The 19,167-nt window shown below is 39.6% G+C and overlaps 1 protein-coding gene across 6 annotated transcripts in view; it reads left to right on the top strand.

Moving 5' to 3' along the window:
* The window catches only part of thsd7ba (thrombospondin, type I, domain containing 7Ba), a 168,248-nt gene that overhangs the window by 40,745 nt on the left and 108,336 nt on the right, over positions 1 to 19,167 (top strand). For 5 of the 6 annotated variants that reach the window (XM_019882540.1, XM_019882543.1, XM_019882542.1 and 2 more), the window contains 2 exons: positions 788 to 1,116; positions 5,206 to 5,382. In XM_019882540.1, the coding sequence (XP_019738099.1) occupies positions 5,223 to 5,382 (160 nt within the window). In that variant the 5' untranslated portion in view covers positions 788 to 1,116; positions 5,206 to 5,222. The remainder of the gene's footprint in view (positions 1 to 787; positions 1,117 to 5,205; positions 5,383 to 19,167) is intronic. The other variant, XM_019882541.1, reaches the window with a different exon arrangement.

Raw genomic sequence — 19,167 nt, 5'->3', positions numbered from 1 at the left:
GATAAATGCAGCAAAGCATTTTAGCACGCCATCGCTTTTTTTTTTTTTTTTTTCACAGGGTGTAAGGTAAACAGATTAAATGTGAGTCCAGGGGTGCTGTGCCTTTTCTGACAGCACGTCGCACACCGTATTTTCCTCCCTTATTTCTGCCATGCTTTAGATCAATTAATCCCTTTAAAAAACACTGCACACACACGACAGGAACTTCCTCACTCCATTTGACAAGTCTAATAGGCTTGAACGTTGATCGTGACTACTTTGCATTGATGATGCAGTCATTTGAGACACAAATCTCTCTGGTGAACCAAAATAGATTGCGCAAGTTACCTGTGTGCATAAAAAAATAAGTAGCGAGTGGAATGTGGCGCAATGTAACAGACTAGTCTGACAAGTACAATTTATTCCCAAATTTACTTCATTATAATGGCGTAAATCGAGTTTGTAAGTACTCACCTTTGATCATACGTGGGTACAGGGTAGGGAAAAAAAAATCTTTTGATCATACGTGGGTACAGGGTAGGGAAAAAAAAAATCTTCTTTACTTCTGCTTCAAATAAGTGTGTCATGAATAGAACTGTTAAAATTTCTATTGCAAGATAAATAGCAAGATATCAACATAAATTATTTTAAATCACTGTGTGCTTTGTTCAGTTTTCGCACATTTGCCTAAAAGCTCTCATCAGTGTATCACATCCCAAAAACGTGTTGTGGTGTGAACTGAATTTTCACTCCGCCGTTATTTCCGATGCTTATCTATCTGCGCGCTCTGTGTCTTCCCAACCATCAGACCCCGCCGTCTCTTTGCTGACTGCAGTGCCCATCTCGGCAGGAACATCAGCAGCTGGGTACTCGACAGATCCTACGCCAGGGGCTTAATAGTACGAAGTGCAGCTGGAGGTGTGACACCGTCCCAGCCCTCGACACATTGACTCACACAGGATTAATCCACTGCATGTTGCTTGAGGTGGAGGACCTGATACATCTCATTTCCCCCGCCTGTCAGACTGAACATCTTTGGAGGCCTCCTCTCCCTTGCCAGTAAAGCCCCAGAAGGGCTGGACTCTGCCTGAACCAACAACATTGCGCAAAGGGATGACTGGCAAACATTTTGATCAGGTGCGATGATTATTTGCAAATCTTTAAATTGCAATGTTGAAATTGTGCATTTAAAAAAAAGTGCTTCTTAGGCTGCAGTCATCTTGTAAGTCGTCTTCTGATCAATTTAAATTCTTGCCTGCGTCAGTTATTTATTTGACTATTTAGAGGTCACATCGTGACCCAAAGCCGATATTACTGTGATTACATTTACTGAATGCTGAACGCACTTGCACAATTAATAGTGATGTCGAGCAGGGACAACAGGGAGGTGAACAAACAGTATCCAAACCGTTACACACCGATTACTTTGGTCTCCAGGCAGGTATACACTGGCCGTTTTTCTCATTTAATGGACTGTGCTCGCTCCTCTGAGCGATTTTGCTCTTTGGTTGGAAGTGTGTGCGTATACAGGAAACTAATAGAAAATCGTTTTAGATTGCATTTTCCTCCACATAACCTTATTCAAATTTGAAAACATCAAATTATTATCAGTTTTTTTTTTCATGCCTCAGAACCAAATTGGGCCACTTGAACCTCAATCAATTGAAGTTTTTTTTTTTTTTTTTCATCCGGGCATTGTGCCACATTTTGAAGCTTCATAATCAAGTATTTACTGAAATCGAAAGAGTGTTATAGGAAAAAAAAGATGACAATGCACGCTTGTGCTTGTTTGGCTGTTTTCAGTCTTTTTTTGATTATAACACTTTGCCAGACTTTAAAGTGTTGTTGATTCCTTCTTGCTCAGTAACAACTATCTCCATATTCTTTTGTTGTCTCTTGACTCGAGACAACAAAACACAGTAATAGAAAAGCAAGCAGATCAGGATAATTTGAGGGGAAAGATCATTGCTTCCAAAAGCACAATCCCAGTAGCTCAGTCTGCCATCTGAAACTGCCTTTGAAACAAACTAATCAAAATAGTTTCCAAACAACTGATGTTTGCAAAGGAATTTTCTTATAACAGCTTTAATCCAAGCAAAGTAACTTTTTGGACAAAATTGGTTTGACTTGAATCACCCAAACACGTCCGAATGATTATTAGTGTCTGCATTTTAAAAGGAAAAAAAACCCATCAAATGTAATGTTTTTTGCTTTACTTTGGCTCCTTTCTTCATCTGAGGAGTATTCCATTTTCAGCTGCTGTGGAAGATTTAATGACTTCCAGCATGGCGTAGAACAGCATTTTCAATTGTACAGGCAAAATAAAAAGTGTTTCAACCTGTTCAGCCCACAACAGGTGGGCTTTGCTCAGGTGGTTGAGGGGTCGTCAATTTACTGCAAGGCAGCAGCATGGCAGCCTCCTTTATGAAAGCCATTTCCGATCAAAATAACATACAATTTTAAAACATGATTAAAATGTGGGACTCTTAAAGCCACATACTCTGTTCTTTTTTTAAAGACAAACTTGTGCAGATAGGAATCAACTCGAAATTGTGTTAGCATGTTTTTTTTTTTTTTTTGTTGTTTTTTTCTTAAATAAGTACAGTCTATAGCCTGGAGCTGGTACTTTTCGAAGCGGAAATGTCACCCCAAGTAGTGTTGTTTTTAAAGATGAAGGAATCGCTCCTTCAGCCATCGCTCTGTTGTGCCTCCTATTGTGTTTAGCTATTTATTGTTTTATATGGGGGGGTACCATTGAGTCGGTACTACAATGGAGATATAAAGTTTATACGTTCGGCAAGTCAATTTAACTAGTGCAACACTGAATCAACGAGGGTATCCGTCGGTATCGGTATCGATCCATCTTCCTCTTTTTTTCTCAATGCTCGGCTCATTCAAATCGGATCATTCCTTCAAATTATGAAGGACCCCAAATGAAATAAATAGTGTCTTAATTGTGACTGAATTGGAGAAAAGAATATCTCCAAACAACCCCCAAAAGATTTATTGTCACATCACACAGAATGATCCCTTTGGATAATTTACAGGTTGGTGATTGCTCAGAATCCTTCCTTATCAAATTAGCCATTCCCATTCATTTTAATAGATGGAATCAAACATCCATTACCGAGACCACCTGTGACGGAGGATTCGGTTGAGCAAAGCTCATCTGTCCTCTTATGATAGATCCAAGATGTGTACGCCAAATCCAGCTTGTGAGCCACAAACAAGCACCGCAGGAGACAGGCGGGCAGATTGCATTCCATCACATCACGGAGTATCGAACAGGAGGCACTGCAGCATCTGAGCCATGCTGCCCTACGCCAGGTTTTCTGGAGCTACTGAGTGCTTGGCACGGTTCCATTGACCCAGATATCTAGCCGTTAAGAGCTTTTCTTTTCACAGATTTTCATGATAGCCTCTATTCCGCCTTGATACTGACAGGCAGGCAGACGGCTTGCAGCCCAAGCTTGCTGTATAAATGCTCCAAATCTCAGACTTAAAGAAAATTGATATTTTGAAGCTTTCTATGTTGTATTGGTATATTGTTGTGGAGGTGCCATACAATTGACAAACAAAACATATTCCATAGCCACCAGCGCATCAACTACTAAAACAGACAAATATTCTGAAAATACTCTCCCAAAATTACTTCATTTGGAACTCTTGGAATGCAAAATAGGATGAATGCAAACGTCCAAATGCTTTGGTTACATCCATTTGGAAGGCATAGAAGGCCAATCATACCTCTGACTGCATAACGTCATATCACATTCAAAGGAAAATTGAACAGTCTGTCAAGTTGGCATCTGGAAACTCACATCTGGCCAACAAGCCATCTGTACCCTCGCTGTCTGCTCATTAAACACAACTTAAACAACCATCCAATTACTTTCACCTGAGTCAAATTAAACGCATATTCATTGAGTTTTTTCTGTGTTTTGTTTTCTTCAGACACACCATATGTAGCTCTTCAAATCGGGACAGTCTCAACTCAACTTAAAACTACCATCGCTGAATACAAAGCTATCCGACACAATCAGCCATTTAATTAAGTAGTGCCGGTATCCGCCAGAATCTCGGAACCATAATTTTTCAGGAAACCCAAACAACTGTATGCTTGCTGAGACATTGCATTGTATCGTCAAAGAGAGCAAGCCATTTTCAACACTTTAGATCAGGGGTCGGCAACCTGCAGCTCCGGAGCCGCAGGAGGCTCTTTTATGCTTATGTTGCAGCTCTGCGTGGCTGGGGAAAATATGAAATTGACAAAAAATGGACATAGCAGGTTTGCACCAACAGTGACATACTTAATGTAGTGATTATTTATCTCTATGGACAAGAATGGCACTTGGAGGAGCATCGACCTCCATCGAGGCCAATCAATCCTAAACAGATCACAAAAATCCTCCGTGAAAAATACGTTGTCCATCTTTCTACCTATCTCTCTGTTCGTCCGTCAGTGTAAGCTTTTAATTACTGAAGCTACATCTGGGTCTGGTGGGGCACCTTTCCTGATACAAACATACTACAATGGGGATGTTTTGTACCATTCCCTGCACTCATCAATGCAACAGTCCTCTACAGTTCCACAATTTTGCAGAAGTCATGTGGCTCCATGTGGAAACCTGCTAATTAACCAACCAAACAAAAATAAGTCCTAAAGCCCAGCTGTATACTTAAAAAAAAAATACACACACACACACACACACACATATATATATATATATATATATAAATATACAGGTATATAATCACTTTTCAAGTGTGGGACTTTTTTTTTTTTCAGTCTTTTGAGGTCATGCGGATTAAATTCTGTTGTCATATCTGTCGGTAGAACACAACTAAAGGTCTGAGAATCCAGGACTAATCCCTCTTAACACTATTAGGACTGGAATCCATGTAGTTGCTGAGAGCAATAAATAAGCCGCAATAAAAAGGCACGCATCCCTTCTATTGCACCATGATTTAAGTCTCTTCAACACCTTTCCACTTGTGTCGTACATTGGGAGGCCTTGACTAATTATTTATGGCAGTTTTTAACAAAGGAAGGGCAGGCAATATGTCAAACCTGTATGTAAGGATTCATGAATCAACGATGTAAAAGCGTGAGAGGATGAGGGACACTGAGCCTCTTTAAGAAGCCTTACAATGTGCGTATCCTTCTGTTGAACCTTACGTACTTGAAAGTGAGTTTCTGATGACTTTTTCTGTCTTTCCCCGCAGGAGTAAGAGAGGAAACAATGGGCTGGACTATGACTTTAAAGGATGACTTTGGGGTCATTGCCTGGGCAGGGGGAACTGGGAACTACCTCTCTTTCTTCGTCCTCTGGTCGCTCTTGCTCATCCATGTCCGAACAGATATTGTGTTTCATATGGATCATCAGTTCACATGGAAAACAGGTAAAGAATTTGCTGGTTTTTTTTCTTTTTTCGTGGCCATTTGAAACGAATCCTCATCTAAATGAAACCATTTGATCTCATTCCTGATAAAAAGCAGCACTGGTCAAGGAGGACTTAATTGGTTAATTCCTATTATGTTCAATGGGATGCGAGAGTCTCTGAAATGTTTTGCGCTGCTGTTTTGATTGAATTGTTGTACTGAGCCGGCTTTTTCTACCGAGAGTGTTAGTGCCATAGTGGAGGCCTCATAACTGCTCATCGACAGACTCTAGGCACAGAAATACATCTGTTTTAATGGTTCCATGCTGGGTGGGCTTGGACTCTTACACTTATGCACAATGAAGAGACACGATTTGGAAAGTCAACGCCACCGCTAGGGCAACTCCACATTATATCCGAATGCCGGCACAATGGTGGGTTCTCCTGTATGTGATGTTATTGCGTGACCAATTTTAAGATGTATGTAATGCCACAAAATTGATTAGAAATTTTTGTGGAGGAGGAGGAGGGGGGTGAGTGAGCTTATTTCACGAGTTCGCCTTTGCTCACTTCACAAATTCAATTGAAAATCCAGTTGCAAAGCATCTTGAGGAAGAAAATGCAGCTTACCCAGACAAAAGGGACCCCTCTTGCTGGGCGATTAGTGCGCTCACTTTGCACTTTGTGTCTGGGTAATGACACTGCCTAAGTGATAAAGAGGCTGATTAATTTCACTTGAAAGAACGCATGTTGAAAAGGGATGGAATCAAGAAAAATCCCGGGTGAGGTTCTGCAGTGTTTGTGACTCACTGCCGTCTTATGCCTTGTTGTTTGAGACACTATAAAGAAAATCTCAAGACTTGAGATGCTTTGTGTCACACTTAAGTGTTCGACTCCGAGGGAAAGAGATCAATTGTTGAAGCGTAATGCATTCATCAGTCGAAGGTTGTGAATCAGTTGGCTGACGATCACAGCGGCCTGGGTTTTATGTGCTGCATTTTCATGATTTTCATCCGAGAAAATGAATTATTTTATGTGTGCAAAACTAGAAAAGTTGTTTGAAAAGTTCAAATTGTACGACCAGCATGTTGAAAGCCCCGATGACGTGCTCATGTTGTTTCATAAACAGTTTGGGACAATTGCAACAAGATGAATTAAAAAAAAAATCGCTATTTTATGAGACGGTGGTGTCATGATTTGGGCAACTAGGATGGTTACAGTTTCAGAGCCATGAGGAAAAACTGTGAGCGGATTGCACTTCAGTGTAAAATAAACGGAGGTGCTTTTGGCACTGTCTTGCGTAGCTCACTACACTATCTGGCTTGAAACATTAATCCTAGCATACGTCTCTTTCTGGTATTATGAATTGCAATAATGTTAATTGGGTATTGCTTTCCATTTCAAGCTGCATTTGCTCTTCCATGTTACTGTAGCAGTTAATTAGTTTTAATACACAAAGTATACATAGTGAAGGGGATTTCTTATTTTTTTTGTCTGAACAAGATTACCAGGAGAAGACCGTGCTAAACTGGACTGCTTGGCGAAAAAGGGCTCGATTATTCATTTTATTTTATTTTATTTTTTGTAATGTACAATCCATCCATCAGGGTTACTATCAGAGGTGAGCTCGAGCCTCTCCCAGATAACTGAGAGGTGGTGTACAACCTTGAATGATCGCTTGTCAATCACAGGACACAAATAGACAGATTCACATTCACCGTTATCACTCCCTGGGGAGGAAAAAAATAACAGTCACAACGAGCGCAGGGGGGCGGGACATTAAAACGCCATCGAAAGGTCCTGTAATGTCCAGTAGCCGTGAGCCCAAAATGTGGACTTAAACATCATTGATTGGGATGGGAACTTTCATTTTAACCTTTAATTTTCAGAAAGCTCTTCCCTTAGGTATGCAAAACCACACGATTGAGTGTGCCTATGTAGGCCAGAAGCAATATGGGGTGAATCTTTTGTGAGTCGCTGGGAGTCAAACAAAGCTGGATCCATTTAAACTTGACCTTCATCAGCACCACGGAGAGCAGAATATAGCTCTGCAACACTGTGGCTAATGGCATAATTATTCAATTGTGCACAGAAAGTCTCTTGACAGTCAAAAGCCCACACATTTTCAGTCATTTCCAAGCGGTTATTTCCAAAAACACTTACAATAATGTATAAGTGTAGTAAAATGACAAATCAAGAGATATCAATTTATCATTGATGAGAAAGCTCTTGATTCCTACACAGTAAAAAATGCAGGGCCGTTTTCCTAACCCAGCTACTGAGTGTGGATTTTGAGCAGATTTGGTTACTTGGCCAAATCATTCATCATCATGGTCTCCAGTTCCACTACTACGCTGATGACGTCCAATTGTACATCTCCACCAAATCATTTACCGCAACAAACCACTCCACCCTGTCTAACTGTCGTTCAGATATCAAATCCTGGATGCAAACAAACTTTCTCGCTCTTAACTGCACGAAATCTCAACTGCTAATAATCGGTCCTCGGTCCCTCACCCAAACAGCCTCCAATTTTAACCTCACTATCGACAACTGCACCCTGTTCCCCTACTCTCACTGCCGCAACTTCGGTGTCCTTTTTGATAAGAACCTCTCTTTCGACCAACACATCACCCAAATCACCAAAACTGCTTTCTTCCACCTCAAAAACATTTCTCATCTCCGCCCTTCACTTTCTTTCAACGCCGCTCAAACCCTCATCCACGCCTTCATCACCTCCCGCCTTGACTACTGCAATAGCATCCTCTACGGTACAACCTCCAAACTCATCAATAAACTACAGTACATCCAGAATGCCGCCGCCCGTCTATTCACCCACACCCACACTTGTGATCACATCACCCCTGTCCTTAAAAACTTCCACTGGCTCCCCGTTCCCCAGCGTATTCAGTTTAAACTCCTCCTACTCACCTATAAAGCCCTTCACAATCAGGCCCCCTCCGACCCCCCTGACCTTCTTCACCCATAAACTCCTTCCCGCAACCTCCGCTCCTCAAACACAAACCTCCTCGCCATCCCCGTGACCAAGCTCAAAATCTGGGGGGACCGAGTCTTCTGTGTCGCCGCCCCCACCCTCTGGAACGCTCTAGCACAACACATCCGCAACTGTACTGACCTCTAGTCCTTCAAATCATCTCTTAAAACCCGCCTGTTCCGCAATGCTTTTAACACCTTTTAATCTGTTTTACCCATTTTTGCTTTGTTTTGTTCATCTAAATGTGTTTTTTGTAAATCATGTATGCTTGGCTTTAAGTGTACATTTTTTATCCTGTTTTAAACTCTTGTAAAGTGTCTTTGAGTATGATGAAAAGCTTTCAAATAAATAAATCTATTATTTTATCTTAATATTATACATATCTTAATATATATATATATATTTTTTTTTTATATATATATATAAATCTTAATCTCAATATTTTGACCCAGCAGATTGGATTTGAGTTGGGTGAAGAGCAGTGGGCTTTGGATACAGTGAACATTGAACATGGCTTACGATCAGTTGAATGGATAAATGGTGAAGCGTGGAGTTACAGTGAGATTTTTGAGTGTTGCACTGCTTGCACACAGTCACTTTCAGACAAAGATGCTTGAAGACGTCGATCCAAACTACCAGCCACCTTTATCACCAGCAGCCTTTCCCAAGGACACTTTGACCTATTGATGTGAAAGACCCACGCATCTCCCGATCACATGTTACATTGACCCTGACTTCTTCTATTAATTGTGCAGGTACTGGAAGATGCTGGGTAGACTTTTGGCATTTATCGACCTCCAGTGCAAGGCTGCCCCCCGAGTAAAGAGGTTTTTCAATGGAATTAAATGTGAGAAAAATTTTGTGGTAGCTACCAAAAAAAAAAAAAAAAAAAAAGGCTAGATGATAAACCTTTTTCGTCACTGATATTATTGTAGTTGCACAAGGTGTGTATTTGATTTCATTTTAGTAGCACTGTTGTGTAACTGGCTTAAAATGTAAGGTACTTTATTTTTGAGGACTGTTATGAAGTCGAAATATTGGCATTTGCCTTCAAAAAGATTGAACAAATGCCAGATGGTCTTAAAGTGGAGATATTGTCCAACAATTGAATTGATTTCTCCTTCACTTTTATAAAGACAACAGAAGAACTTAACTGGATAAATTTAGCACGTTAGAATGAGGCAGTTTTTTTTTTTTTTGTCAACCGGGATCAAATTAAACACCTTTTCTGTCGCTGTAAATTATGTGCTGACTTTCACTCCTAACAATTAGTTAATTCTAATAATATTGAGAATTTCATCATGAGAAGAGGAGCTCCAGCCAGATTATTTCGGAATCTTACAGGGCCAGAACCTAAGGATCCAGTCTTGTCCCGGGCTCATGTTTGGAGGAAAAAAAAAGGAACTAATTTGAGAAGGGATACAGACGGGCAATAATATAATGCTTTCATTTCAAAGTCTGGCTGTATAGTGGTGTGCCGTCAAAGCTGAAATCAAAGATGAGCACTCCAGTACAATGAGCTGTGAGGAGCTTCGAGCCTTCCATGACAATGTGCTGGCTGCTTTAGAAACGGCATTTTTTTTTTTCTGATATGTGGAGGATGAAGAAACACAATGGAATGGTTGGTTTTAAATGGGTCATGTCTCTGTATTTGCTGAACAATATCTCATGAATGCCATGTCAGCTGTTATTTTTGTCGTGAATCATGTTTTTGATGAGAGCATTGGAGCAGCTTTTCTGGCAGTCATGATGGAACAACAATTAAGGGATTAGACACAATATAATGTTAAAGTGAAACATAAATATGATGTAAACTCCAGGCGCATAAAATGGTTTCATAATCGAGCTTTGTTGTACTCTTAACGGAGGTTGTGGTGTCATGTACCAACCAAAGCCACAAATGCCAATATCTTCTGGAATAACCACCATTATCAATGATCAAACCGTGATTCATTTATCATATAATGTTAAAGTAACATCTCAACAGTCATTCTTGTGACACAAAAGCTCAGGAAGCCATTCTACGTTGGACCGCACATGTCATCCAACACAATCCCGTCCAAGGCTCGAATCAGTGTTTCCATTGTCCACCGGGTTAAGAGTCGAGAGCACTGAGAGGTGTGCAATACACACAAAAATCGACTGTATATATTTCTGGAGGCTTTTATAACCTTTTTAGAGGGCGAAACGGAAGGACAACATAGTCCATCCATTCATCCAATTTCTAATCTGCTTATCCTCACAAAGGTCGCGGGGGGTGCTGGAGCCTATCGCAGCTGGCTTCGGGCAGTAGGCGGGGGACAACCTGAACCGGTTGACAACAAAGTCAGCGTCCTTATTTGTAAAGCTGTGTCGTCTACGTTTGCTGCTGTTCAACTCAAGTCTTATAGGTGGTGGTCTTGAGTCTTGTGGACTATACAGTGAAACTCCTCTACAAAGAAACCTACATGGGCGAAAATACTCCTTAGTGTGAAAAAATTTTCATGCATGAAAGACATTCCCACTTTTCTGTTCCCCCTACAACGAAAAGTCCCCCTGTTCCGTTATACGAAATCTTTTTCTCTGCTCTTGCCTCGCAACGAGATTCACTACAACGAAAACAAGCCTTCCGCAAAAGTCAAATCCAACCTCAGCATGCCACAGCGACCTCTACTGCTTCGTTCAGAAACGGCAACAGCATCCACCACAATGGTTTATCCATGCGCAGTAGTATACGAAGTATTTGTTTCAGACACAGCACGAACGTCGCATTGCTAAAATGGCCACAAAACGGACCTTTGCATACCAAGGAGTTAAGAAAAGCTTTATCGCTTGAAGACAGGATAAAGGTAATAAAAATGAAAGATGGAAGAAGCAAAATAAAATACATTATGCAAGAAATTGATGGAAGTGAAAGGAAATCTTGATCGTAAATTTCGCAATTTCTTACCCTTTTTTTCGTTCTACGCGGGCTATATGAAGTGTCAAATAAGTGCATGCTCATACTTATGCACAATTGGAATAAAATTAAAAGTACACATATGCGTTTTTTGTGTGTGTTCGTGTTTACATCTGAGATAAAATTTGCAACAGTGAAAAGTCCCCTGTTGTGAAAAATTTCTTGCTGCAAACATGATGTCGTTGTAGAGGAGTTTCACTGTATAAGCAGGTCCAAAAGATGTTTCAGAATTTCTGTACATTGTTGCGGGAAGCGATGTTGTGATTTCTTTGTATGTAGCCAATTGATCCCTCTCATCTAAAACTGAAAACAGTTTATAACAACCTCGAAGGCACCATTATTACACTTCGAATTATATTGCATGTGAATCTCATTTTTGGATCATTTTGATGGAAAAAATGTCGACCAATCAGACATTTTCAAACGCCTCTTAGAACCTCTCCAATTGGGTCAACTTATTTCTTGCGTGCAGGCTACACCTTGGAGGTGTTTTTTTTTTTTTTTGTTAATATGTGAGGTTTTTCCTTTTTTTTTTATGAACCATGAACACACACGTGTAAAATAAAATGATAATAGGATGGTAACGTGTTGAAACCATTTTTAATGCTACAGTAAAGATTCACTGTTTAAAATGGGCTTGATAAAAGGTGGAATACTTCCGACCAGGAAAAGTGTGGCTGATAAGTGGCTTTGGTGTGATATTTATTCTTTGTTTTGGCCCTTTTATGTCTGTTTTGACATTTTAAGATGTGCGCAATGAAAATCTCTAAATGGAAATTTTTATGATGACGACTGTCTATCGCAAACATTTAAACTCCAAACTGCCATGTGTGCTCAAACGTGGATGTCAGCTATAAAACAACTTATCAATGACAGATTTAACCACTTTGTCCTTCGGATCACCTGAATATTTAATCTCGAAGCACAGTGTCGTTGAGATGGCGGCTCTGCTAGCTTTTACTGTCCCCTCTTGGAAATTGAAACTCCAGTGCCACATACATATAACTACAAATCCATTATTTTTAGGTCCACTCGTACAAACTTTGTTTGATATTACGGTATTTTTCAGGAAGTAGTTATTTCATGATAAGAATTACTTCTATTCACCAAGTTGTCATCATTGGGAAGAATGCCCCCAAAATGCAACAGAATATTTACAGAAGAATATTTAGTGGCCAACAGACAAACTCTTGCCAATGTAAACACCTTGGTTGAGGTAATCGATACATCTCTGACTGTCTTAATCAAAACTGAGCATCGTGACCTACGCCAAGAAGCTCATTGAGGAAAGTTCAACTCGTTCAATTCGTTTTTGTCGTGGTGACAGTCCACTTGCACTGGGGCCACATACTGCAGTGCATCGATCAGTCATAGCCACCATAAGGACCTACTGGGTGCAAAATCCCACCAGTTTTGCATGCATCACATACAGGACTAAAGTGATCCACCAGCTGCAGCATGATTATATTTCAGATATGCATTGCATATAAAAAGTTTACACACCGCTGTTCAATTTTTTTTTTTTTTTTTTTTTTTTGGGCGCGCTATGAAGAAAATGAGACCAACGTGTTTTTTTTTTTTTTTTTTTTTTTTTTGGGGGGCGCTATGAAGAAAATGAGACCAACGTAAATCATTTCAAATTCAGTGTTTCTCCCATTTGTGTGGCCTATAATCTGTCAAATTCAGGACAATTTTGAGAGAGGACGTTGCAAAATGTTTCCAAGTTTGCACACCATCTTCTATCTGTGATGTGGCTGTGTTCGGAATTAGCCGATTACATGCAAATTCATGTAACATGTCAGCATCAGCGCACACCTGCCAACATTTATAGTGCCTCTGAATATCCCCCAATAAATAAATACATATGTCTCAAATGTACTAGTTTTTTGTTAGTCTTTCTCACAGAGGACTGAAAGTATTTTTTCAGTGACTGCAATTACTGTTCTTCCTTCCTTCCACCTTGTCTTGACAATTGAACAAGAGTTTGGAGACTTTTTTTTTTTTTTTTTTTTTTATCCACTGTGTGTATTACCGATGATGCTAGCCTATTAATAAAGCCTAATGCCCAAACAGTTATGTCTGATAGAAAGCTGTTCAGTCACAATATTTTCCAGAAGTTTTGTTGGTTCTCTCTGCGTGTGTACGGCTTTGCAATTGGATCTTTGATGGTGTAAGTGACCTAATTGTTTTTCAAATGTCAGAACACACAAGTTGCATGCTCTGTAATCCATCCAAAAGCAGCACGTGCTTCATGGAGAGGAAAACAAACTCTCGAGGGAATTTTCATTTCCTTGCCAACACGAAAGGGCATCACAGAAAATTATAACATTGGGAAGATCTGATAGCAAATAAGCTGATCTGGAAAGCAGGAAAGAAGGCCTCGAAAGCTGAATATACGCTTTATCACAATAGATTTGAACTCTATGCCGGCACACTACAAATTACCCACACGATTGAAGTTGTCAGGTTTTGAAAAGCTTAAATCGTGAGACAATAACGCTGCAATTCAATACCAAACAACAATGAAAGGGTTTACGTAATGACTGGTACTTCTCATGCCAGCGTGGTTTCTATTGTTTAGCCTTCCTTACAATACACTTTTTATTCAACGGCAAATGATTAATATGCTTGTTCTTACAGAGCATACGCAATTTGACTTCATTTGATTCAGAATTGCAGGAAGTCATTTCAAAAGCACATGATGTCAGAAGGGATTTTAGTCATCACTCTATCAACTAAATGTTGAGAGACAGAGTTTTCTTCTTGGCATTTGTGAAGCTTTTTGAGGCTTTTAACAATTTTTGAGGTGACCATAACAATCCAGTAGGTTCCTTTGAATGCGAACAGGGGTTGTTTTAGAGGCCATTACCACAAGTGTCAAAGTTGACATTTTTGGAAACGATTAAACGGTGAAAACGGTCATTTGTAACAACACGATGACATGTGTCACAGTCCAATTATTAATCATTAGAACACGACAGTCTAGTAGGATCAGACTCATAATGTATTACAGTATATTGCGTTACTTACCAAAGCCTTCATTCACATACACACAAACAGAGATTATTCAAAGACCCACAAAAAATTGCTACAGACGTTCGTCTTTTTTTTCTTCACAGCCATCACACACTTCTGGTCTGGAATGCATATTACAGAGTTGTAGTCATTTTTTGCAGGGCAATGAGAGAACAAAGATCATTGGCATTATCATCCAAAGGTTTTTGCTCGGTTGTCAGGTAAATGCTCTCATATTTTTATAAAAATGAAATCCTCAATCAGGTAAGCAACATATGACAGATTAGGGTCATCCACCCATCCATTTTCTAATCCATTTAGCCTCACGAGGGGCACGGGGTACACCCTGACCTGGTTGCCAGGCAATCGCAGGGTACATGTAGATGAACAACCATCCGCGCTCGCAATCACACCTCGGGACAATTTAAAGTGTTCCATTAACCTGCCATGCATGTTTTTGGAATGTGGGAGGAAACCGGACTACCCGGGAGAAAATCACAGGCATGGGGAGAACATGCAAACTCCACACAGGGGGCCAGAATCGAACCCTGCACCTCGGCATTGTGAGGCAAAAATGCTAACCAGTCGACTAACGTGCTGCCCAATTAGAGTCACAGTTTGTAAATTTGGCCATTGAATGACACATTCAGCATTAACCCTGTTCTAATGATGAACAGTTTAATATTCTATGTCTTTGTTCTTTGAATACAGCGAAACCTTTGGTTTGCTTCTTCCTTGTAAGATGATGGCTTGACAAGTTGAGTTGGTTCCGTGACCAAGCCGGCAACTCAAACACTCATATTGCAAATAACTTTCCCCCCATTTAAATGAATGGAAATGCCATAAATTTGTTGTGGCCTCCCCTAAACACCCAAGAATATTTTTATAAGGTCTTTTTTAAGAAGGAACACAGCTGACTATAATATTGTACTTCATACAAACATATCCCAAGAGCATTATGAATTAGAATGTAAATAATTAAACCGTATGTGCATCATGATATAATGCTTCCATTCAATTCATTGTGCAGTATAATGCAGTCATACCGACTAATAAAGACAAGTCACCATTTTTCAAAGTGACTCAACAAACTGCAATAAAATTAATCAAATCTATTTTTCACAGAGGATAAAGACTATATGCCTGTGAGTACTGGAATATGTTGTATACATATGTTGCTTCACCGTTTGTGTTCAAATATCCATTGCTTGAAGGATTATAACGCCGCTTTCCATTGTGTGTTGTAATTATGCTAGTGGCGGTATTTCTAAGGCCTTTAGTTGTTTGAAATGCAAAACTTGCAATTCTCTTTGGGAAACTAACTTCAACTGTGAGTTGCATTAAATAGATGAAAGCCTCTTTGGAAAAACATATTACCATCTGCCAAAATGCTGCTTTTTGTTAAGTGAGTCGAGCGGATTTTGCTCTCACCATAAAGTGCTCATATCTCAAGTTTGTGCTCAGAAGTCAAAGCAAAAAATGAAAAAGTCAGGTCACAAAATTCTCAAGGCACCATTGTACTATTACAATATAATAATATGCAGTGAAGAATTGGAAACTGCTATTTGAAAGGTATTTCCTTTATTTCTGTCAAAGATCCGGATTTGATGTATTTGCTAATACAAATAAATGATCCGGTTTTACACAGGTGCTTTCTTCTTCTCTGGGCTCATAGAATGACAAATATTTTAGTCTTGCGATCTTTCCTAAACAACGCACTGTTCACAAAACTCCACTTACATTTAAGGCTGTCCTGAAAAACAGACATTAGCTGTTAAAGATAGCCTTCCCAGAAGCTTTTCAGCACTCAGGTTGAACTTGCGTGTGCCCTCGTTCAGTAAATTGGATGGAGGTGTAGAAACAGACTGTCAACATAACACATCTCCCAAACCATTGAATTACCTGCTCTTAAAGCTTCAATTTCCAAAAGGAATTCTCACAGACAAGCTTTTGTAAACACTCTTGTTTTTACACAGCAACACATGCTTTTGTGTCACCTTTTCCATATCTTGAAGGTTTTAATTTTCGGAGTGGACACGTAAAGGATACAAGGCCATGGGCGGGTTGAAACAAACAAGGAGCGCATAACAACTAAACATTAAATTGCAAATGAAAATATCCATGCAGTAGTTTCTTTACGGATGTTGTTGATGAGGTCGTACGGGTGAATGACTCCCACTTGATAAAGACGCATGGGTGAAGAAAGCTGTAAGAACATCAATTTATGTTGCAAGGAAGACGTTTATTTTCCTGACCCTTAAATCATTTTAAATGTCACTGAATGTTTTAAATTTGTTTGGGCTTCATAATAATATTTTCTGCACTTTGGTAGAAAAGCACGGTGAAGAAAATAAATGAATAAATAAATGTCTCGAAATGCTGCAAGGAATGTGAACGAGGAACCAAACAAAAAACAATGCAAGATGTCAGAAAAAAAAAAAATCATCTTAGCTTGTTTTAGCTGAGCTCTTTGCTCTCCATTTCGGTGTGGTTGAAAAAAGACGGAATATTCTTCTTTGTCTTTGCATTCAAATCATTTCAAGTTGCTCCAGCAATGGGCATGTTTTTCAACTTTAAGAAATAAGATATAGTCTTATAATGTTATAACTAAAAGGGCCTAAGAAGGGATTTTTCACAACCATGCTCGTAGCACTTGGTGTTCCGTTTTCAAATGATTCCCTAACAGAAGATGGCACAACACCCGAAAGCCTATTTCTTTCTGGGCATGCAGAACAACATGTCAAAACAGCCCACTGTCAACGCTTACTTAGTGACATTTATGCAAATGTGATGCCATGCTTTGACGCAAGTGGTTAGGCCCGTTGACAGTAATTTGTAAAAGGCATAGCGGAGAAGTATAGGCCAATTTGTGGGAGGGCTGAGTGCTCACATTATAGAAAATATGGTGATAGCCTTCTTTCGTCAATTATATCCTGTGTTTCTGTGCTTGACCAAAGGTCTTTACAATAAACTGGCATTCATAAGCAATACTTTGCATCGTATCGTTGCGACAACCCTGCGTGTCAATTTGAGATTTTTTTTCTGAAATCCATCTTGTGTCATGATCCTGTTCTTGTGTGTCTCTAGCAGGTCGCGGAGGAGGGCTTTCCCTCCAGCGTGCACAACTGCTGCCAATATGTTCATCGCGTTAGTCATGTATTTAAGGACTTCCTTAGTGCCACGTTTCTCTCTGGTTATTGATCTTGCTTGCTGCTCATTCTCAAGTGTCATTTTCTACACCTCATCGTTTTTTGCTCTTTAGTCTCTCACTTGTAAGTATTATAGTCTTTTGATCTTCCTCTTGTTTTGTTTTCGTGTAATTGGACTCATTTTGTTTATGCTCTTGGATTTACTATTACCTTGTCTTTTGTAAGCACTTTTTGTTTTTGCCTTGTTTTTCCTGGCTTAACCAATTTAAAGTGTTGAAAATAACTTGAAAACAAATCTTTTAACTCTCTTGGACAACTGTCTGAGAATTGTCGTAAAAGTAATTTCCCTACTCTGCGGGAGCTGTCCCGCACCTCAAGACTGAAAGCCTGGATTTGTGTTCTTTTCTTTTAGAACAACACTCCATGAAAATAGTTTGGTTAGATACATTTGAATTAGGTTGTTTTGTTGCAAATGGAAAGCTGTAATGCTTTGGTGCAGAAGAAAGCGCATCAGCCGTGAATAAGTGAACTTAGTCAGTGAATCTTTTTTATGCATTGCTTTTTGTTTAATTGATTTGAGTGCACAGTTTGATGTGGAGTGCTGGTGCTTGTGATGTGTCCCAATCATTGACAGCATAATAAATGATCAATCTCTTCGTTCATTGAATTCGCAATTGAGCAGTTGAGGTGGAGTTGTGCTGATGGTATTTGAAAGTAATAGAAGGTATAATACCAATTTGTACAATATGCAGTGTCACTTAAATTAAATAATCCAGTGTAGCAATGAGTAGATTACCACCTGAAACGTTTTTTTGAGTTTCTTAATACAAAGAAGCATTTAGCTGAATAAAATGTGAAAATGAGGATAACATGACATGACTTTTTTTTTTCCAATATCGGCTTAATGCGAGCTGCTGTTTCGACCTGCTATTCATTTTACAGATAACCTTCTCATTTCAAGGCTAATTTAAAACTTGTTTTATTGAGCTATTTACTTCACGGTGAGCAAGAAGAAACCGCATCTTCACTATTGACCTTGTCCTTTGCCGGGTGCTGCACTTCATTGCAAGTCAGGGCATTCGGCGATTTGATGTTGGTGTTAGAAATTGAATCGTACGCCGAGTGATTTTTAACTTCTGCAGACAGTCCTAAATGGTAAATGCGGTACCAGCAACATTTAGAAATGAAGAAGGTGAAGAAAAAAAGGTGTGTTGTGCTTCATCAACGATCTCTTGTTGGTGGGTGTGAGTTGAACTGTGTGATAAACTGCACGTTTCTGTTTTAATTAAATCCGGCTTTGGATGTGAGTTTGTTTATCTTTTTAGTGCATCGAACACTTTAATTTATCTCCAGAAAGACACATTCACAGGCAGGCAAAAAGGCAGTGCAGAGGTGCGGCGGCCGGCTGTGTGGGTGGAAACGATCATTTTGTGTTTGACCTCACAAATTGAGCATCAAAAGGGAGCATCTGAGGGGCCGAAGCCTTGCATGGCTGTTCTCCATTCTTCTGTTCCTGTGCCAAATTTCAAGCAAATGGTCCCCAAATGTAGCGGTAACTCCAACTTGGATGACATCCGACCTAGCTGCTTCACACGAAAATGGATAACACATTTGTTTATTTAAAGTCTTTGTAAAATGAAAATAAATGGGCCTTATAAATGTGAGTGTTGTTAACCAACCTACCAAATTTGAATGATTTTTATATATTT

Source organism: Hippocampus comes, unplaced genomic scaffold (assembly GCF_001891065.2).
Source record: "Hippocampus comes isolate QL1 unplaced genomic scaffold, H_comes_QL1_v1.1 scaffold111, whole genome shotgun sequence".
Classification (NCBI taxonomy): domain Eukaryota; kingdom Metazoa; phylum Chordata; class Actinopteri; order Syngnathiformes; family Syngnathidae; genus Hippocampus; species Hippocampus comes.
This window is presented reverse-complemented; position numbering and strand designations above follow the sequence as displayed.